The 23,384-nt window shown below is 36.3% G+C and overlaps 1 protein-coding gene across 5 annotated transcripts in view; it reads left to right on the top strand.

Annotated features, from left to right (window-relative positions):
- Window positions 1–23,384, top strand: part of MINDY3 (MINDY lysine 48 deubiquitinase 3) — a 100,653-nt gene that overhangs the window by 17,314 nt on the left and 59,955 nt on the right. For 4 of the 5 annotated variants that reach the window (XM_049624671.1, XM_049624670.1, XM_049624669.1 and 1 more), the window contains exons 3-8: window positions 2,627–2,687; window positions 4,377–4,553; window positions 7,839–7,890; window positions 8,769–8,883; window positions 11,514–11,587; window positions 12,451–12,530. In XM_049624671.1, coding sequence (XP_049480628.1) covers window positions 2,627–2,687; window positions 4,377–4,553; window positions 7,839–7,890; window positions 8,769–8,883; window positions 11,514–11,587; window positions 12,451–12,530 — 559 coding nt within the window. Of the gene's footprint in view, window positions 1–2,626; window positions 2,688–4,376; window positions 4,554–7,838; window positions 7,891–8,768; window positions 8,884–11,513; window positions 11,588–12,450; window positions 12,531–23,384 lie in introns of those variants that run through there. The other variant, XM_049624673.1, reaches the window with a different exon arrangement.

Below are 23,384 nucleotides of genomic sequence, written 5' to 3'. Positions count from 1 at the left end.
AACATTGTCTGGGAGTTACTGAATATAAAGAATAAAATTTAACTGTGAATTAGTATTGGAGTTATCATGCCGTTATGCTGGGGACAGATTTTGGTTGCTAGCAAAATCTTACCATCTGAATTTGAAGATTGCTTGTTCTGTCTGTATTTAAATTAGATTATATTAACCCAGGGCCTCCTGGGCCATATTAGCACCCAGGGTTTTTACTAAAAGTCTACGAATGTAGTTAAGTGTAAGGTGTACCACAGGAGTTTCCTGTTTTATAAAATTCAGTATATTTCCATAATGATAGCTGTTTCTGCAAGGGATAATTGTAGTGTTCAAAACCCTCCTGTATCTTTGAGGTCATAATTTAGTTTCATAGTCACATAAATCTTGTCAATCATGAAGAATTTTGGGTTTTTAAAATACTTTTAGTGTAAAAGTCGAAACTAAACCATTTAGCCTAATGAAGGGAAATGAGCAAGTCTAGATAGTAAAACTTCTTTAAACTATAAAAATTAGAACATGGTCCTGTTGCCAGAATAGGCTTATTGTGGAACCAGGTGGCTAATACAGGAGTAGACCATGTTATAGATAGCAGTTTACCAAGAATTTATCACATACCGTGATAAAGAAGGAACTACAAATCACTGGTAGAATAAAATGAAATTTAGTAAATGTCACTGATAAGACTGGTTGCCAGTTTGAGGGGGAAAATGAAGTTAGATCATCTGATACCATATACTAAATATGTTCTTGACATAATACTGAACCACAGAAAAACTAATGTATTGCCAACACCAAGAGAAAGATGGAAAAGATTTGGACCAAAAAAAGATTTGCAACGAATATTAGCAATAAGTGGATATTGTCTTTCTTCTACAAAGAATGTGTACAAATCAGTTAGAAAACCACTCAGGCTCCAGTGGTGAAATGATGTGTGTGCAGGCATAACAGGTGGACTGATGATGGATGACCAAAGAATCAGGACGTTCAACCTCACTAGGAATCCAAAAAAGTACAAAGAAAACTACAACTAGATTCTATTGCTGACTCTTCCTAATTTTTAAATATAAAATAATTACCAGGGCCTAGAAGGGTAGGATGGTGCTGGCACACTCATATTGCCATGTGGTACATTTGTACTTTGATTCAGGGAGGGAAATTTACATTAGAACCAGAAGTATAAGAATGCATATTTTTTGATGAAATCATTGCACTTCTGTGCATCTTTCTTAAAGAAATAATACTTAATATGGAAAAGATTGTATTCAATAAGAAGTTTTTATATTTACAGTAGTAAACAATTACAAGGCTAGTGCACAATAATGTTTAAACATGAAGTAATGTTTGAGTAAATTTCGACAGCTTGATAGATATGTAGTGATTAAGAATTATAGTTAGGAATCCTGTTGGAAAACAGAAAAATGAGAAATATTACATACCCATTATGCTTCTCACTTGTAATAAAAATTAAGACAGTTATGAAAGAAAGACTGGAAGGAAGTATATCAAAATACTGACAGTGATCACATCAGTGGTAAAACAGTGGGTATCCCACCTCACTTTTCCCAACTTTTGTAATGTAGTTATAGTCCTCCATTTTATGGTTGTTGCTGTTTTGGGAAAAAGTCAGAAACACTTGATTGTAGTAGTTTTAGATTTTACTTCTTTAAGATACTGCAGAATATTACTTCATTTTTTGTTTTTTGTTTGAAATACTTTCAAATGATTGATTAGGTGCCAGGTACTGTGCTAAGTGTATTACATAGATTATTCTATATAATCCTCACTGCAGCCTTTTAAAGTTTATGCTATTATTATTTTTAGTAAAGTAGTGGAACCAGGATTCAGACCCAGATGTGTCTGACTAAAAGCAGTCCTCTTACCAATACACTACCACTTTCAAACAGTAAGTGAGAAGCATCCAAGTAACCTTTTTCTTGGATCTGCCCCCTGGAGATTCAGATCCAATAGGTGGAGCCTAAGGGTCTTCATTTTAAGTAAACAAGTCAGGTGACTGGGATGGAAATGGTCCTTGAACTACACTTTGAGAAGGAAACACTACGCTGATCTTCTTTCTATCAAGTCATCAGTGTAACAGAGTCAACTCACTTAAGAAAAGGTCAGAGATCAATTTGTTTTTTTCTTTTGAATCTTAAAGCTTTTTGAGTTAAACCAGGAAGTTAGGAACTCCTTAAAATGATGAGTCTTGTAGTGATATTCTCATATCACAAATCAGAACTAATAGAGCAGAACCAGTTTTGTGTTGTGACATCTTTTCCCCCAAGGTATCTAAGAGAAATGTAGACTTGTTCCTGTTTCTGGGGTCTTTACTTTGTGAATGAGCAGTAAGTTTCTTTAATTTTCCAGTTATGTGTCTATTATTTTGGGTCAGTTGTTCTATTTGCCGGAAAGTACATATTATGAAAGAAGAATTTTAGGGATCTAGAATCAAGTTTATAGTGGTATATTCTGAATAATATGCTCAATTACTGTTGAATGTGAAGGGAAACTATCTGAAAATTTTATATGTTCAGTAGACCATAAAGGAGATATACATTAGGTTTTTTTTCCCATTAAAAAAAAAGAATAAGTCTTGTTTATAATGGATTCTAATAATTATTGCTTTAATTGTATAAAGGCCTTTCTTTTGAAGAAGCTCCTGTTTTCTTCTGAGAAGTCTTCTTGGAGGGATTGCCCAGGTATGATAGTGGCTTTCTATAAACTTTTCCATCACCTTCTAATTTAGAGATGATCTATGCAGCTTCCATTGGCAGTACTTGAACTGAAACCTTTTATCTTAAAAAAACTATAAATGGAGTATTTTTTTCCAGAGTTTTATTTTTTCAGTGTTTCAGAAAATTTCATGAACAGTGACCTCAAATTTTAATGTGTATATTCCCAAATTGGGGTTACCTGAGAGGCATAAGACAGGATAATAGACCTAAGGGAAAATAAACCCTTGGCCTCTCGCTAAAAAGTGGTGCATTTCTCTCAACTGTTAAATGATAGCACCCTGTAAGGGATAGTCATTTGTGTTTGTTTTATCTCACTTAGCTCTGAGGAGGAACTCAGTTATCTTTGCATTCCTGCAGCTTTTAGTATAGTGCCTTACACAATGCAGATACTGCAAAGAACCGAATTAAATCGCAGATGAAGCTGTCATAGCTTCTGCAGTATGATTAGGTCAGAGAGCTGTATGGTGCTAGCTGATAATAATAAAACGTTTGCATTCTGCTTGACGGTTTACCGTCTTCCCTTTAATACGTGAACACTCTTATGTGAACCTCACAGTAACTTCTGAAGAATGTAGGATATATTATATAATCCTAGTTTTGTGTATAAGGGCAGAACAGTTTCATTCCAAACTATACCCATAGAATCTACTGAATTTAAGAGTTAAAGTGTCCCCCATGTATTTTTTTTTTATTATTTACTAGCTGAAATGCAAAATAAATTGTAGAGAAGAAACCAAGAGATACTATTTAATATTAACATCACTGCTTTACTGGTAAAATTTGAAGTATTTCTTGTACAGAAATATATGCACATTGATAAAATATATAGCATTGTCATAAACGTAAAGATGGTGGTGGTTAGAAAGTGAATGACATAGTTCCTCCTTTAAAGAACTACTAGTCTATTAGAAATAGAAATCTCCCCATAGTATAAAATTTTGCATAGCTCCTATACCCATCTCCCCCTGCTGTTCCTGAAAGTTTCAGGAACAGCACTACTTTTGGGGAGTGATACTGCTTGAAAAGAGGAGGTGGCTAAGGTTCCAGAAGAAATTGAACATTTGTGGTCCTGTCTATAAAAGTCTAATGCTCCAATCACTGCAATACAGCATCGGGAGCCTCTATATTATACAACATAACCATGATGGCGTCTGCTAATGTAATGAATTTGGTATTGTGTGTGCTGATGGTGTGTTACCTCCTAAGCCTTACCCCTGTGGGGCAAGGAAATCAAAGACATTAGACTCATTCAGAAATGAGGAAAAAACTAGAAGTCTCAGCAGGCCCTCACATTGTGCCTGGTTCTGCAGTAGAGGGACCCTCACGGCTTCAGTGCTCCCTTCACAGCCCAAGCAAGGGGAGCGATCAGTATCGGGTTAGTGCAGGGAACTTCTCTCTCCTAAGGTTTAGTTCTTACTTTTTCAGGATTCTTTTTCTAATTAATGGCAATATTTAATAGTAACGACACTTTAACCCTCAAGCACATTGTTGTTCCAAAACGTAAGACTATTTATGCTGGGGGAGGAGTCCTCCATCCACTTAAAATGGTTTTCATTATTAAATTAAAACATTCTTACTGTTGTTACCCATGACAGGATTTTTTTTCTTCTATTCAAAGAAAACCATCATAACTGGTACTTTGGTTATTTTTAGAGGAAGAGCGGAAGGAACTCCTTTGTCATACCTTATGTGATATTTTAGAAAGTGCCTGTTGTGACAACTCTGGAGCATTCTGCCTGGTTTCCTGGTTAAGAGGAAAGACAACCGAGGAGCAGACTGCGGGCATTTCTGGGAGTCCTGCAGAATCTAGTTGCCAAGTGGAGCATTCTGGTAAGATCTATTTTTTACTTCCCGGAGGAGTTTCTTGTACCTTTGTTTTAGTAAAATTGTTGAAGTTTTTGAAGGAAAAAAAAAAGGTGTAAAATCTCCTAACACATCTCGTTTTTAGTCCCTGCTTAATTCAGGAGCCTTAGTATTTTTCATTTCCCTTTCAATTCTTTGACCTACCAGAGGGCAATGGGGCCTGTTTCCCTTGTTGTCACTTTTAGAAAAAAGAAAGGAAATGCACCTCTTAAACTTTTTAAGAAAGTTTTAGTTAATGTCTGCTTGATGAAATTTTGAGCTTTAGAACTGTCATTTAGAAAATTTAAGGAACATAATCCTACATACTTTAGTTTTAGATGCCTTAGCGTTGTGGGGTTTTTTTGGTAATGGAAAAAAAGGGGTTTTAGGGACATCAGAAAATTTCTTAAATACCTTTAGTTGTTTCTTAGAGCAAAGGTGGGGACATTGTTCTTTGTTACATATTGTTTCTTTCCTCCTGAACTTTTTGGATATTACTCGATACAGTCTATACGCATTATTTTAAGGTAGTTTTAAGTAAGGGTTTTAATTATTCCTTCATTTAAGTTTTTCATTATTGAAGATTTCTCTTTAAATAATAGCTATTCTTATTCATAAAAATATGTACCCTGTGGATTTTAGCCTTTGAAAATTCTTATTTAATTGACCTTAAAACTGCCAGAATGAACTAGTAAAGTGGAAACTTCTGATAGTACTGAAGCTAAATAAAGAATTGCTTTTCTGTTTTTCTTTTCAGGAATTCTCTTGCTAGTATGTGACTTTTGATAATTGGTAGCTCCACGTGTTTATATTGAATAAGTGACTTTTTCTTCCTATGATGCATTTCAATAACTATCATCTCTGCAGAAACTGTTTTTAAAGAAATTATAAACGTGATTTATAGAGAGTAAATTTTGATTACTTGTGATGTACATCTTCATTTCCATGTAGGATGATCCCTCAGGGACTATTGTCTCCATGGGCTGAAATGACTCTGATGTGTCAGCATCTTCTTTCTCCTACTTTTGCAGTTACAGTTGCAAATTCTAACAGTAGGACATTTGCCAGGAACAGTTTTAAAAAATTTGAACCGTTGAATGACTTTTCCTGTTTGGTTCTTTCAAACTTAGCCTTTCAAAAAGAATTCAACATACTTTTTGAATTGATGATGACAGTAGAAGAAAACAAGTAGAAAATGTTCACAAGGACGATAGTAAAAAAATCTTAAGATTGGTTTTAAGATATTTTCCAGGCTTTACTGGGTTGCATGGAAGCATGTTTAATAGTTGCATTTAGGACATTAAAATTTTGACAGAGGAATAGTTGAACTAATTAAAACTTGTTTTAGAGAATATCTGCTTAAAGCCAATCTGTATATTAATATGCAAGAAAATAGTAAGGTCTTTTCTTATAACGTTTCTCGTTAGTATTTTAGGGGTACGCGATGTGCTTTCTATGGGATATACGGTACATTTCTGTAGTTACAGGTTAAATTGCTCTAGGTTAAATAGCCTCATAACATATTAACTTTGGTACTTCAGTAACTAATTTAGGTGGGCATATTAGATTTAATTCCTCTTCAAAAAACGTGTCTTAGTAGTTTTCCAATTTCCCTTGCTTCATTTTAAGAGTGGACATGAAATAAAACCTTGTGTTAAATCTGTTTTTAGTACTGTAAAAATATGACAAGTTTTTTTAACTGAAAATTTGAGAATTTGCCATAGATGTTGACAAATGCAAAAAAACTGAAAGTTTATATTTCATATAACAATCTGTTTTACCTGTTCTTTCCTTTATTCCCAGCTATGTTCTTTTTCTTGTGTTATATATTTTTCCACCATCCTGCCTGCTAAGCTTTTTATTTTGCTTGCCTCTTTTCTCTAAATTACTATCTTTATGTCTACTTTCATAGTGTATATCCAGTAAAATTATTTAAGTGGTCAAGCACTGCAGAACAGTTAGTACAATTTGGAAAAGATTAGGCCGAATTTTTGTTTTATCCTGAGATTTTACATGTGAACTGTTTTCCCTCTTGTCAATATTACATTCTGCACAAACATTAATTTCATTGGCTTGTGTGGTGTGTGTAGTTTTGGCTTTTGGTAACGCACACTTGTTTGCAGTAGTGAATGCTCAGGTTCAATTTCAGTTTGTTTCCCCCACAAATCAAAAAATCACTGAAATTAACCTATTTGGACTTGTGAAGATTTTTAAAAACTGTTGGAAACATTCGAAAATTAAAATGATTTTGAAAGGATGGCCTCATGAGACATTTTAAATTATAAATCAAAAATCTTAATTTTGAACTCCTAATAAATCCATTTCTCTCATTCTCTAGTAAAAATTAATATTTAAAAGTACTAATATTTGCTTTATAAAATTTTTGTGAAATTGTGCATTGTGATAGAGTAGGCGTTTTGATTCATGTAATGACATTTTTAAAGAGAGTATCTTTGTAGAGGGAGCCAAGACTGGCTTGATTCAGATCTCAGCTCTGTCGTTAGTTACATTTTGCTCCAGTGAGGCTCCTTCTTTGTGCCTCAGTTCCTTTTCTGTGAAATGGGGATAACAGGGTTGTTAGAGGATTCAATGACGTAATACCCGTAGTGCTTTTGGAGAGGGGCCTGACACTTAAAGTGCTGCAGAGACATTACCTTGGATTTAAACGCTGTCTTTTATTTACTTTGGTTTTTTTTTTTAATTTATAATTGTGCTGTGTTAATAATAATCATAATCTAAATAAGTTACTGAAAACTTCTCAACAGTTGTACAAGTAAATGAGGAAACAAACTTAAAGCTGTCTTTGAACCTGTGTAGTTTCAAAGTGCTATGCCTTTTTATAACATTTGTTTAACAATTAAACATTTAACCTAAAGATCTTATATGATGAAGGAGGAAGATTAGCTCTTTTTCTTGGATCTATGAATTGAATATTTAAAAGTGCAGGACACATTCCAGTGATGTGTGAAGCACTCTGTCAGTAATTTTTCATGTATTATAAACTATCCTAGTGTAACTGAATCGAAAGTGAAGGTTTATTATTTAATCCCCCTTCCACATCCTCAGTATCATATCCATTTTAGTTAGAATCATGGTAACTAGAATTTGAAATATAAATTTGTGTTACAGTAAAGTTGAAAATAAACTGAGAATTTTAAGGGAGTAAGGAAACAGGGAAAATTTTGATTGCTTGAAAGTATTTACAGCCTGCTGTGTGTATCTTGTGTCATTTATTTGCCATGTGGAGTGCTGAAAAGTGTCTTTTATGTATAGCTGCCTTGGCTGTCGAAGAGCTTGGCTTTGAGCGATTTCATGCATTAATTCAGTAAGTAACATTGGAACATTTAAAATACTTACCTTGTGGACACATTGCCATTTTAAGTCTGTTCATACCATGGAAAGGTACTTAGATTTGTATACTTGAGGATTCGTTTGTTACCAGTGTTTTTGAAATAATAAGTTATAAAAGTTTACTTAAATTACTTGATTCCTAAATTAGCTAACTACCAAAATATACTTTTTCATAATGTGAAAATCTTCTCCATCGTTAGAATGAAAAAAAAAAAAAAAATCATTGTAGCTTAATGTTTCTCTGACCTGAATGAATGCAAAGAATTCTAATAGGATAAATATTTGAATTATTATTTCTTATTTGCCAGATTCCTTCTAGGATTTTTGTTAAAAGTGCTCGTATTTTCATTAGAGCATTAAACGTGTTAATGTGAAAGGTAAGGATGGCCGCATTGATAGAATTACTGGTGGCATTTGCAATACGACGTTAATTTCTCTTAAAAGAGGCCACAAATGTTCACCTTATCTTTGGTATTGAGATATTTATTAAATCATCTTCAGCCTTTACAGAGTCAAGTTTTCTTTTTTCTTGAACGCCTTTTAGAGAGGGCCACTCCATTCTTTAAATATGTATAATTATTGTGGAATTTATTGATGCCAGATAGGTCACCCAGGTGATGAAGCGTTTCCTTGCCACATGGGCATTCTTTTTAATGGTATATATTTAGGGACGTTTGTCAGCAATAGCTTTTGCTTTTATGGCTAAATACGTATTTGAAAATTTGAGGCACTTACAGAAATCTCATTTGTATGTTCACAGTTTAATGTATAAGGCGATTTAAAAATTTTCCCATTTGTGAATGTCCTCGTTCTCATCATAGTACTAATACTTAATTCTTTTTTCCCCCCCAGAAAAAGATCATTCAGAAGTTTACCTGAATTAAAGGATGCTGTCCTGGACCAGTATTCAATGTGGGGAAACAAATTTGGAGTATTGCTTTTTTTGTATTCTGTGTTACTGACAAAGGTTTGTTTAAAAATTACCTCTTCTGGCTTTTATTAGTTTGAGTTTAGGACTGTTTCTCCTGCTGTGATGAGTAATTTTACTCTTGATACTGTTTGTAAATCAATACTTTTTCTAAACCTGAGTAAAAATCTCTTACGCTACTAATTATCAAGTTCTCTGTCTTCACCACTCACTTAGTACCTATGCACTTTGATACTTATTTTTACCCCTGATCTTCTTTGGTACAGGGGTAATCAATAATTTTCTAATTATGAAATGGACTCAGTTCTGAATTTTGTTTTCTTTCATCCTACTATCTGGCATTTGACCCCTTCCTGCCTTCTAGAAGCTCTTTCTGACCCTTAGTCCCTCTCCTAACTTACAGATAAATCACGGTGCTGGTTCTCTTTTTGTACTGTTTCATGAGGCCTCTCCCCCTTTTTTTTTGATAGCTTCATTTTCTTCTTTACCTGTTATCTCCTGCTCTTTTCTCTCCCCCTCTACATTTTTATATTCTAAAAATTTTCGGTCCTTGTCAGTAGACATCCTTTTTCTTTATGGGCATTTTATTTTCTCAACTTACTTTTATGTGGTTAATTCCAGCGTATATACATCCTATCCTGACTTTTTTCCCCAAGTGCCAATCTCCTGTCTCCAGCAGCACGTTAGTTGAGTATCCTGCTAGATTTACCATGTCTGATAGCAGATTTCTTTCATTGGACAGATGTTTATTGGGCATTGACTCTATGTTAGGGACTGGAATTATAATAAGAGATACATTTTTTTTAATGGTTCCTCTTCAGTACTGTAAAAATAAATTGACACTTTTAATAATTCCATTATGGCAGTGGTTTTTGGTGTTTGTTACATGTACAAGGCATGGGGGGGAAAATAGAAATGTCTCAGAAAATGTCTGAGTTTGGGGGTTCTGTTTCGGTAAATTCAAGGACAGATTTTATATGGTAGGGACCATGTGGTGGTTATAGCGTCTTGATGGATAAGGAAAAGTTTTCTAGATGGAAAAGCTGTGGGAAGATTTTGTAAGCCATGGAAACAGCAGGTAAAGTCATATGGGTTCGGGGTATGACACCCAGAGAACTATAAGGAATTCAGCGTCGCTTGCAGCATATTTTACACCAGAAAGGCAACTGGGGATGATGAGATGGCGCATCTATATAAAAAAAGCTCAGAATGTGAAGGCCCTTGTATGTGCCGTGCAAAAAATAATTGTGATTTCATCTGGCCAAAATTAGAACAAAAATTTTGAATACAGGAATAACAAGATCTTTTTGTTGATAAGATTCCTTAACTGGAGCTAAGAGTTGTGTGGAGAGAGTCTGTATATGGCATAGAAGGCTGGAGTCAGGAAGGTGAGAAAAGTGGGCACTGAATAGCCGAACGTGAGCTAGAGCAGTGACTGTGGAAATGGAAAAGACAAGGAGCATGTTGAGAAGCATGTTCTAAATTTGGAAATTTAAAAACATCTTAGGAGCATGTCTTAAGAGAAAGAACCAAAAGTATCTCGTAGTTGGTGAGATGTGCTGAGTGGCCGTGGCCGTGAGGGTGGCACCTAAGATGCCTGGGCTCGTAGGAGTTGAGCTTTGACTGTTCATTATTTCCCCGGTGTTTTGTACTCAAAACTTTTGATACCTCCTCCGTCTTCTTGCCCTCTACAGCCAATAATCCATCATGTCTAATTGTCCTTCTTTGTGCTGGTCTTTGAAATGATGTCCCCTCCCTCACCAGTGATGATGTCACTTGTTCATAGTACTCATTTTGGCTTTATCATGGGCTGCTGCGTGTTGTTTAAAAGGAAGCAAGTGTAAGACCTCATACTTGTTTGTATTCTCCTACAATATTCAGGCCGTCATTCAGTATTTGGATCGTTGATGAATGTCTTTAATCCTTAGAAATAGCCTGTAATTTGATAGAACCAGTGGTTAGAGTTAGGTGAGTAGCACAATGAAGGGCAGTTTATCTTGGCCTTTTCCAAGTTGATGAGGTTAAAATGCCCAGGTCGTGGACTTATCCAGACCTTTGACGATCTGGATGCCCTTGTGAGGAATCAAAAAATATCAGAAAATTGGTTTTTAAGAAAATAAGAAAATTCCTGCCCTCCTAGTTTTACATTGTATTTTGTCAGTACATTTAAATTACTGATGTTTGTGAGAATGCAAAATCAGAATTCTATTTTCTTTTATGCCAGTTATACCTTTTGTATATTTAAATTTCCTATGTTTTTTAAATGGCCCAAGCAATCACATCAGATGCCTTAGCGGGTGTATTATTTAGCCTGGAATTAAGTGAATATTAACTTTTGGATTAAATAATTTTCTCCTCCTTCCTCCTGAAACTTAAACATTATCTCTCATCATGCTGACATGAGATCTGTTACCCATGAGTCCGTCAGCACTCTTGATATACAGCCCATGAAAGAAAAGATATTCTTGGAGGAGCTACTTCTTACCATTAGCATCTCAAATGCCCCCCCCCCCCCCGCCCCACATCAAATCTGAGTAACTTTGGGGGAGAAAAGTTACTTAAATAATTGTGCTTTATTCTTTGATAGTAAAAAATGATCAGTTTTTAAATTACCGTAATATTCAATTTTAGTTTTTAAAATAAGCCAATGAATTTCTTGATTCCTTTAGGGCATTGAAAACATAAAAAATGAAATTGAAGATTCAAATGAACCTTTGATAGATCCTGTATATGGACATGGCAGGTAATTAACTAAAATCTGTTATCTCCCTACCTACACGGACTTAAGTTTTTAGGAACTTGACTTTAAGATAAAACACTCCTGAGTCAGATAATTTTGTCTGTCAGTGTTGACACCATAAGGTATAGAAACTTGAGCAACCTTGTACTTTACGCATTGTTTGCTTTATATATGAAATGTTGATTTCCACTTCAGGTTTATGTATGCATTGCATCTATTACGGCAAAAATTTTCTTTTAAGATGACAACAGGGGTGTTTTAACAAATTCTGCTGTATGTTTCACTTATGAAATTTTTTAATGGATGAAATTTACTTAGAAATAAGTATATCCTTAACTATTTGTAAATGCTTTCCTGTTTGGGGGAAATATTTTCTCCTTACTTTTCTCTGAAACATCCTCCCCCAACACATACCCGAGTTCTTAATATTTCTACTAAAATCAATGAAACAATGATAGTTACCTAAGTCTTTCTCTTTAGATCTTTGCCTCAGAGGTTAAAGTTAAATCAGCCATCAAACAAAAAATAATAATTATGTTTATATTTATAAAGTATTATAAATATCAAGCAAATTATTAGTCTCATCTTTTTTTCGTCCACTAAAAGGTGCCGTGTTGGATAAAGTTAAGTGTAGTTGAACGTATAGCACAATAGATACCCATGTGGTGATACACGTAGTGATACATTTAGCAAAGCTGTTGTTCAGTTGAGCGTATAAAATAAAAATGTAAGGTTTTCTCTAACTTTGTTTCTTAACCAACATAATGTAATGTAAGTAGTCATTACTTTATGCCTTACCATAGGGATCATTTGATTTGAAAACTAGTTTATTCGTATTTTAATTACTTTTAAATTTTTATTAATAGCCAAAGTTTAATTAACCTCCTACTGACTGGACATGCTGTTTCTAATGTATGGGATGGTGATAGAGAATGCTCAGGAATGAGTAAGTATATTTTTTGCTGTGTTGATCTCTTTTATGACTGCTGTTTCACTGGAGTACAGTTGATTGTTATTCATGTATTTAATGGCTCTGCATTACTTAGAGGTAAGATAAGTGCTTTATATATAAGAATCCTTACCTGTTTTCAAGGCACTGTCACTTAAAGAGTATGGAGTTTGGAGACAGACACACCTGGATTCAAATTCCAAGTGTAAGACTTCAGTCAAATTACTTCTCAAGCCTTTAAGTTTTTTCTAGTATAAAATTGGGATTGTAAGACTCATTTCATTAGAAAAGTAATAAATCTCTTATTATCTATAAATCTGGTACATATTTATCCGGTGGTATCTATAAGCCTCAGACACTATTGGATTTTCGTAAAATTGAGGAGAATTACAAGTATTGCAGTTTTGTGAGGGTAATGGTTTTTCCTGTATTACATGTAATGTCCATAATTTCCTTTAAAATGCTGGGTAGATGTAATGTTACCTGAGAATTTTAAACCACCACCCCATCCACCACACCTCCATTTCTGGTCTCACTTTTTTCTCTGCTGTAGCTTTATATGTTCCCAGGGACGTTTAAGTGAAGCCACATTATTGTCCAGTGCATCCAGTTAAGAGCTGATAAATAATTCTGAGTAAAATTCCTTTCAGTTGATTACTGAGTCATTCTAAATTCAGTTATTTCCTTATTCAACTTATATTAACTGCTGTGTACCTCTTTTTGGAGTATGTAGCATAGGACAGGAAGCTTCTGTAGTTTCTATACTTTACAGGGAATCTTATTTCTTTCTTCTATCATGGGATCAAACTGTCACCAAATGATAGAAGCAAATACGATTGAGAAAAAATGTCTTTCTTTTTTCTATAATGAGATGAAACTGTCACCAAATGACAGAAGCAAATATTTTGCTTTTTACTCCCATTTAAATGAATGAATCTTGTTCTTAAATTTGAATTTTTCTTAAGTTTTAGAAATAGGGTATAGTTATTTAACAGAAACACGAAAGGATACAATATTAACATGGGCAATGTTAGTAAAGATTATAGAATTTCAAGTTTAAAAGCACATTCGCACAATCCATCCCTTTGTTTTACCATTTAAGGAATATAAGAACCACCTTCCCTCCATACATTGTATAAAATATTGCAAAATTAGGATGCCTTGATGGCCCAGCTGTTACACATATGATTTCGGCTCAGGTCATGATCTCAGTTTGTGAGTTCGAGCCCCACATTGGGTGAGGATGAACCCCGCATCGGGTGAGCCTGAGCCCTCTTTGGGTAAAACACAAACCCCGAGTGAGTCCCGTGTCTGTCTGTCTGTCTCTCTCTGTCTCTCTCTCTCTCTCTCTCTCTCTCTCTCTGTCTCTCTCTCTCTCTCTCTCTCTGTCTCTCTCTCTCTCTCTCTCTCTCTGTCTCTCCCTGCCCCTCACTCACTTGCCCCCTCTCTCTTAAAAAAAAAAAAAATACTGTGAAATTATTCATTTAATATTTAGTTAGAATGAGAAGCTAGTCTTGCTGATTTCTGAAAGGACAAAAAATTTATGAACGAACAAACTACACGGGTTGCCTTGCTCTGTTGTTTGTAAGTGAGCCTGTCCTGTTCTTGAACCTGCCCTTCTGATTCAACACTGAAGGCATTTAATCCTGCCAGTTAAAAGTATGTCATTCTTCCTTGAGTAATATGCAGTCACCCACATGACTTCTCCACACCCCTCTTTTTCCCTTCCCCCTGCGGTTTCTGGGGCCTGAAGTATCTTCCATCATCTCAGATGATCAGAGAAGGAAGGTTCCTGCTCCCCTTTGGTTGAGGGGTCTCCGCCTCGCAGCCCCTGTCCTCGGTGCCCCTACTGGGCTGGGACGCATAACTCTGTCGCCTGGACTTGGGTGTGTTCCTCTGGCTCTTGATACTGGTTATCTTGGTCCTCATCTCTCCTTCTGCAAATTCTCCTGCGCCCCTCCTACTCCCAGAGCCAGACTGTGCTTTCTGTCTCCCTAGGCCTTTCCTCACCTACCCTCCCATAGGCTTTTTTTCTTGCTGTAAATTCATTACTTTCTTTATAGAATATTAGTCACTTACACAACTTTTGGTTCTTGATGTGTACAAATTCATTGTTTGCTGTTTCTTGAAATAGTAGTTTCCCAAACTATTGTTTTGCTCTGAATTTTTTTCAGTATAGTTTAAGTATCAAAACCAAGCAATGACTTTGAAGTAATTATCTTGGAAAGGAAAATAGGTCATATTTTTTTCATTTTCCCTTAATTGTTAGCAGTACTGACTTGATCTGTTTTCAGTGACCAAACTTAAAAATCTATACTTTATTCAGCATTTATTGGATGTTTTTCTGATGTGACAACCTGCAAGAAAGTTGCAATATAGGTAATATATGAAGAAAAATTGTAAGTTACTAGTTTTAAAATACTTAGGCAAGCTACTTTACTTCTAGCTTCTGTTTCCTTGGTTATAAAATTTGGAGGTTTAATGCCCTCCTCAAAGAGATGTTGTGACAATTAAGATCAAATTTCTAAAATGCCTTAACTGGCCCACGAGGAGAACTCAGCCTTCCCTCAAAAGCACACACACCTAATTTGGGGAAACAAGAACGTGCATGTAAATGACTATAATGCAGTGTGAAATGAAGCATGTTGAAAGAAACTGTGGCACAGCTTCAGAGGAAGGAGAGAACTTTTCCTACCATGTTTACGTTCCTACCATGTTAAACAGGGAGACTTTAAGTAGGAGGTAACATTTTCATGGTGGCAGCTGGAATGAGTGAGAGGGCATTTTGAGGAAAATAGCAGGTTGTGTTTGGGGCCTGGGAGGCAGACAACACTGAGGAGACCCCAGGTTCTTAATCCTGACTACACATTACCACTTGAGGAACTTAAAAATAAGTCAGTGCCCAGGCCCCCGCCAAGAGTAAATAAATAGAGATTCTTCATGGTAGAGATGGGACATGGTACTTTTAAAATTACCCCAGAATCATTCTGATGTGCAGCCACATTTGAGGACCACTGGAGGAGAGCACGGCACCTGTGAGAGAGACCAGTATGAGGAATGATCATAAACGTGGGGCTGAAGAAGACCTCAGCGTTCTTGATACTAAGAAGTTGTCGTTTTAGTTGGCAAACATTAAGAAAAGAGTCATTGAAGGCATTTGGAAGGAAGAAAAGAAGAGCAACTAGTATTTATGTGCTTTGTGCTAAGCAGTATGTTTTAGATGTGTGTTTTCTTAACTTTGATGGAAAGATACAAAACTTGAACCTTAGATAATTTAGTAATTTCCCAACGTCAAACAGCAGAGGCATCAAGTGCTTCTGACCACATCCACAGCCTGTGCTCATTCCACCATATCACCTTCTGCTGTAACCCTGCGCCTCCGTGACAGAGACTATAGGAACGTAGAACCCACAGCATCCAACTGATTAGATGTGCGAGGGTAATGGACAAAGGACCGGTAGGTTTTCAAATAAAGCTTCTTGAAGAAATGAACACATGAAGGAACATCATGGCCAATTGACTTGAAAGTCACTTGGTGTATTTTGGTGTTAGAAAAAATCTCTGGCCTCAAGTATTTGACTTTCTTTGAAGAGCAGGTATAGCTATCGATGATTAAATGCTTATTAAGCAGCAGTGGGGAACGTTTATTTAACCGTACTTAGTACTTAATGACTTCATTCTTATAAGTGTTCTATGAAGATCATAGAGTACAGGAAACTACGGCATAGAGTGGTTAAGAATCTTGCTTCGTTTCACACTAGCAGAGCTGAGATTTGAATGACAGTAGTCTGATTCCATGTAACCAGCATACATAATCATTATGATAAACCACCTCTTAAACTACGCTTAACAGAATCTTGAGTGCGATAGTAAGTATATAAGATGATGTGGTAGGAGTTCATCTTGTTACATTCATACCCTGAGAGGTAATTATTTGCCTCATTTATTGAAAGAAACAGATTTTGAGAATTTAATCCAAAGATATTCTTTTTTTAATAAATGTTTTTAACATTTATTTATTTTGTTTTGACAGAGACAGAACGTGAATGGGGGAAGGGCAGGGAGAGAGAGAGAGGGAGACACAGAATCTGAAGCAGGCTCCACACTCTGAGCTGTCAGCACGGATCCCAATGTGAGAACCATGAGATCATGACCTGAGCCCAAGTCGGACGCTTAACAGACTGAGCCACCCTGGTGCCCTTAATCCAAAGATTCTTGTCCGTGATACAGAGTTAGTGAATGAGCCACATGCTATATTTCTCATTCAAGGAGAATGAGGACTAAGACCAGGCTATGAATTGAGCAATTAGCTAGGTCTTTGCTTTTAAAAGAGCAATTGAGGGGGTGCCTGGGTGGCTCAGTCTTAACTGCCTTTGCCTTCGGCTCAGTCCACGATCTCATGGTTTGTAGATTTGAGCCCCGCATCGGGCGCTTTGCTGTCAGTGCAGAGCCTGCTTCGGATCCTCTGTCCCCTTCTCTCTCTGCCCCTCCCCCTCTCATTCTCTCTCTGTCTCTCGCTCTCAAAAAATAAGTAAACATTGAAAAAAAACCTTAGAGCTATCGAGCTAGAAACCAGATCGTAGGGAGTACATATTTTAGCAGCATAAGCAAGGTAGTTTTGCTGGCGAAAGAGGAAAAGAGAGGAATTGATTCCCATGTGGAGAGATGGTGCATTTAGGTTTTGTTTTAAGGAATGGAAGTCACTTAAGTTGTTCATTGGCCCAGGAAAGGGAAACCACCTTTAATCAAAGTAAATGGGGTCAGGGACAACAGCAACATTGGAACAATACACAGTTCTTCTAAAGCAGAAAGAAAGAATGTGCTAAGAAAAGAAGAAGGCATTTGAGGTGTTAAAGATTTAAATTGGGAGAATTTTTGAGATTTTGAAGTCTGCTGAGAATGAGTGGACAGGGGTAAAGTTAGAGGTATATAAAGGAGAGAAAGGGTTTGAATCCACTGCTTTAAGAAGGAATAAAAAAAATGGGTGATGGGAGAAATTTTTAAGTGTGGAGTCAGCAGTAAGAGTAGGGATGAGTTTACATAGAGGGATTTAGAGTGGGTCCAACCAGTAAAGCTGATAGGCTTTTTTCCCTGCAGTAATCATCAGTCCAGCAGTTGATGAGAAAATGAGTATTCTGTATTATCCAGGAAAGGCCAAGAAGGCTCACTGAAAGATAAATAGGGCAGTTTTTTTGCCTTTATTTATTGAGGATATCAATGCTTGATCTGTCCTATATTATATAACATATAATAAACATTTTTGCCAGTTTGTCTTTTGCTTTAGTTTATGGTGAACATGTATATTGTTGTCGTTTGTGGCTGTTATAAAGAAATACTGCAGTGAACAGTTTTGTATATAAATCTTTCTGTACAATCCTATTCCTATAGGATTTCTAAAAGTAGAATGTGTGCTAAAAATTTAGGCATCTTAATTTTTGTTAGCAATAGCTTTATCAAGATAGAATTCACATACCTGTGGTACTATTTTTTTTTTTTTTAATGTTTATTTGTTTTGAAAGAGCATGCATGAGCGTGAGCAGGGGAGGGGCAGAGAGAGATTGAGAATTCCAAGCAGGCTCCTCTCTGTCTGCAGAGCCCAATGCAGGGCTCCATCTCAGGAACCAAGAGATCATGACTTGAGCCAAAATCAAGGGTTCGATGCTTAACCAACTGAGCCATCCAGGCGCCCCATGTGATACTGTTTGTCCAGTTCCATGGTTTTTAATATGTTCTTAGAGTTATTCAGCCATCACCACATCAATTTTAGAACATTTTTATCAGCCCAAAAAGAACCCTTTTATCTTTTGCAGTCAGTCCCCATAATCCCTTTGCCACTCAGCTCCAGGCCTACTTTATTTTCTGTCCACAAATTTGCTGAAACTGGGGATTTCTTATAAATAGAATAACCTATAGGGGCTCCTGGGTGGCTCATTCTGTTAAATGTCCGACTTCGGCTCAGGTCATGATCTCGCAGTTCATGAGTTCGAGCCCCACGTCGACCTCTGTGCTGACAGCTCGGAGCCTGGAGTCTGCTTTGGATTCCGTGTCTCCCTCTCTCTCGGCCCCTACCCCTCTCATGCTCTGTCTCTCTTTCAAAAAATAAATAAACATTTAAAAAATTAAAAATAGAATCCTACAGTATCTGATCATCTGTGACTGGCTTCTTTCACTTGGCATGTTTTCAAGTTTCATCCATGTTTTAGCCATATACCAGCTATTCATTCCTTTTTATTGGTGAATAATATTCCATTGTGTGGCTAGGCCATGTTTTATGTATTCATTTATCGATTGATGGACACCCAGCTTGTTTCCACTTGGCTGTCCTGAATAATGTGGTTAGGAGCATTTATGTACAAGTTTTTGTGTGGCTATACATTTTTCTTTTTTCTTTGTTATATACCTAGGGGTAAAATCCTAGGTAATATGATAACTCATATACTTAATCTTAGAAGAACACCTGTTAAACTGATAGATAATGCCAAGTTACCTTGTACAGTCTGCCTTACCAACTGCTAATGTGTCCACTTTGCTTCTAATATTGTAGGGGAGTTCCTGTTTTTCTGCATCCTGGCCACCTCTCAGAACCGTCCATCTTTAATATTATGTCATCTTACTGATAGTTGATAGCCTCTTTTAATTCACATTTCTCTCATTCCTCCTGAGCCTGTGCTTTATTGTCTTTTTGTGTGTTTGTTAGCTTTTAGTATTTCCTCTTCTGGGAATTGCCTCTTTCTAGCTTTTGGAATTTTGTGGGGAAGGACTTATTTTCTTTTATTCACAATTTCTAGGAGCTCTATAAATTCTTTGTGTGTTAAAAATGTGTTGTAAATATTTTCTCTCAGCCTTTTCTGTCTTTTAACTTTGTTAGTGGTATCTTTTATCATACCCAAGCTTTTCATTCTTAGGAAGATAAATCATTTCATCTTTTCTGTTATGGCTTCTGTTTTGCTTTTTAATTTTTTTCTTGAATCAGTTTTGTATTTCTCCCATCCCAAGATTAAACTAATATTTCCTAGTATTTTCTTCAACTGCTTTTGTAGGCTTTTTTTTTTTTTTTTTAATGTTTAGCTGTTTTGACTATTTGGATTATTTATTTATGAGTGGTGTGAGAGAGGGATCGGTTTTCTTTTTCCCAAAGAATTGCTTACTGTGCTTGCTAACTTGTCATTTCTCCACAGATGTGAAATACCCACTTGATCAAAGAACAGATTTTTCCATGTGTATGAGACTTTTTTCATACTCCTCTATTCCACTAATCGGTTTGTGAGTTCTCTTGCCAAAACTACATTATTGCGTACTTTTATAATGTTTTTGACATTTGTCAGCAAATGTTTCCTGCTGTTGAACTTTTTCAAAATGATTATAGCCATTTTTATATTATCCAGTCCAACTGAACTTTTTTTCAGCTTTGTAAGTTTCAGTTTTTAAGAAATTTGTTAGAATTCGATTCAGGTTATATTAAATTTGTAGATTATTTTGAAGAAGTGACATCTTTTTTTTTTTTTTTTTTTTTTTTCCAACGTTTTTTTATTTTTATTTTTGGGACAGAGAGAGACAGAGCATGAACGGGGGAGGGGCAGAGAGAGAGGGAGACACAGAATCGGAAACAGGCTCCAGGCTCCGAGCCATCAGCCCAGAGCCTGACGCGGGGCTCGAACTCACGGACCGCGAGATCGTGACCTGGCTGAAGCCGGACGCTTAACCGACTGCGCCACCCAGGCGCCCCAAGAAGTGACATCTTTACGATAGTAATCTTCCCATTTAGATTGTTATTTTTGTATCTTTAAATGACAGTGTACTGTATATTGTTGATCACAGTTCCCAAATCCAAGTACTTTATTCTACCTCAACCATTAAAACTATCTTTTGCTTCTGCAATAGAACACAGTAGAACTAGTCACCTAATATCACTTTTGCCCGCCCCCTTAGTCCTTCCCAGTGGCTGGTGTAGCATTTTGCAAGCTAAATCAGATCATGATAGTTTCTCACAACCAGTCAGTGACCAGCTTGCTCATGCACTTAAACTCCTTAATGAAGGCTCTCAAATCCTTTTGTGGTCTGGCCCCTCTTTACCTGCCATCTTTCTTTAGCTTGCACTACTGCTTATATTTTAAGCTGAGCTTCTCTTTGACTTGGTTTGCCTGTATATCAGTTTTCTGGTGGTCTCTTTTCTGTCTTAAAGGCCTTCTGCTGTATTTGTGTACTGCTATTGAATGTATTGTACATTTATTATGTTCATTTGATAATTATTTTAATGTTTTCTTCATTTTATGGAATTGAGGTGGAGTCAGCTCTTATAAATCAGAAACACAGAGCTTGCTTGCTTGTTTTGTTTTGTTTTTTTTTAATAGAAATCAATATCCCAGTCTATCCAGGCTATAATTAAATAGTTCACTGAAAGTTGATGAACTCATGATACATAATCACTAAGAGAACCTGAAGATTAAGATCATTTTGAAATTTTAGTATTTTTTAAGTAATAAGAATTGTAATTAAGTGGCTAGGTGATATACAAATTTGAAGTGTTTGGTTTATCAGAATTTGTGTAAGAAAAGAGCACAAGTGCTTATTTTCTCTAAATTTTTTTACTTGTAAAAATACATGTAATTAGTTGGAGCTAAGTTGCCAGGTAAAATACAGGACTCCCAGTTAAACTGGAATTTCAGACAAAGAGTAAACCGTTTTTAGTGTTAAGTATGTGACATTCAATATTTGGAATATAGTTTTACCAAAGAAATTGTGTTTTTTTTTTTATATGAAATTTAAATTTTAACTGAGCATCTTGTTTCTTGTTTTTTGGGGTTTTTTTGGTTTTTTGGGGTTTTTTTGCTAAATTTGGCAACCGTAGCTACGTGTGAACCTTGTAGCAACCTGACTTCTTAGGAATAAAACAAACAGTAACTGGGTTTGAAAAGCTCTTCGCTTTCAAAAATAGATTTCACAAAGTTCATAGCTCAAATTGTGTATATGTGTGCAATTTATGTCTCAGTAGATAGCCAAGTCTTTCTCAGTATTTTATCACCTTTTAGTTTAGCTGTTCTAACATCCTTGGAAATAAATCATTTTTAGTTTTTCTCACTGCAAACTTTTTTCTTAAGCACTCTGCATAACTTGATCCAAGCTTATTTTTCAACTGTCATGAACCTGTGCTTGAACAAAATTATGCTACTTGTTTTTTATTTCTCTGTTCATACTATGCCTTTTGCCAAAGACTTATGTCCCTTCACATGTGCCTGTCTAGTCCTTCACTGCCTACCTCAACTGCTGTTGTCCCTCCAGGGGGAGCTTCCTGAGTCTCACAGTCCAGAGTGATCTGTCCTGACCTCTGAGCATTTCGTTTTCATGGCACTTAACGCATTCTACTCTGTCACCTACTGTTTTGAGGGAGGGGGAGAGGATTTTTTTCAATTGTAGTAAGAACATTCAGCATGAGATCTACCTTCATAATGAATTTTTAACTTAAGATACCGTTTTAATTGTAAGTGTGAAGTTGCACAGCAGGTATCTAGAACCTTCTCATCTTACATGGTTGCAACTTTATCTGGTGGGTAGCAACTCCCCATTCCCTCCTCCTCCCAGCTCCTAGCAACCGTCATTCCACCCTGCCTCTATGAATCTGATGATTTTATTTTTTTATTTTTTATTTTTTTTCAATATATGAAGTTTATTGTCAAATTGGTCTCCATACAACACCCAGTGCTCATCCCAAAAGGTGCCCTCCTCAATACCCATCACCCACCCCCCCCCCTCCCACGTCCCATCAACCCTCAGTTTGTTCTCAGTTTTTAAGAGTCTCTTACGCTTGAATCTGATGATTTTAGATAGCCATCTAAGTGGAATCATGCAGCATTTCTCCTTCTGTGACTTGTGTATTTCACTGAGCATAGTGTCCTCAAGGGTCGTTCCTGTTGCCACATATGATAGGATTTCCTTCTTTTTTAAGCCTGAGTCATACTCCATTCCATGTATGTACCACAGTATGTTGCTCCATTCATTAGTTGCTGGACTTTGAAGTTGTTTGAACATGTTGGTTGTTGTGAATAGTGCTGCAGTGAGTGAGGGAGCACAGTATCTCTTTGAGATTTTCGAAAGATTATCTCAAAAGATTTTCATTTCTTTTGGATTGAACACCCAGAAGTAGAATTGCTCTATCACATGGTAGTTGTACTTTTAATTTTTTGAGGAACCTCCACACTCTTTTCCGTAGCTGCTATACCATTTTACATTGCCACCAGAAGTGTACAAGGGTTCCAATTTCTATATATCCTTACCAACAGTTTTTGATTGGCTTGTTTTTGATAATGGCCGTGCTGACAGGTGTGAGGTGGTAACTCTTTGTAGTTTTGATTTGCATCTCTCTGATGATTAGTGATGTTGAGCATCGTTTCCATTTTCCATCGTTGGCCATTTTTATGTATTCTTTGGAGAAATGTCTATTCATGTTCTCTGCCCAATTTTTAATTGGGTGATTTGGATTTTTCCAACTGAGTTGTAGGAGTTCCCTATATATTTTGGTTATTAATCGCTTATCTTTACATGGTTTGCAAAGAAGGTCTTGTCTTCATCTCTGTATTCCTGCTGGTAGCTTTGTATTCCTGCACTATGCAGCATTGTTTCTTTTCACTACTTGGCACTCAGAGTATGTTTCTTAAACAAGTGCAGTGCAGTCATCTGGTGTCCAAGTCAGCATCAAATTTAAAAGGCCCAAACAGGACTTTTGTAGATGGGCTGATGGTGGTGAGAAGTGACACTTGAAGTGGAAGAGAAAAGGGTAGAATGGCAAACCAAGGAATATAAAACTGTGTGTGTGTGTGTGTGTGTGTGTGTGTGTGTGTGTGTGTGTGTGTGTGT

This window comes from Panthera uncia, chromosome B4 (genome assembly GCF_023721935.1).
Source record: "Panthera uncia isolate 11264 chromosome B4, Puncia_PCG_1.0, whole genome shotgun sequence".
NCBI classification, from domain to species: Eukaryota; Metazoa; Chordata; class Mammalia; order Carnivora; family Felidae; genus Panthera; species Panthera uncia.
This window is presented reverse-complemented; position numbering and strand designations above follow the sequence as displayed.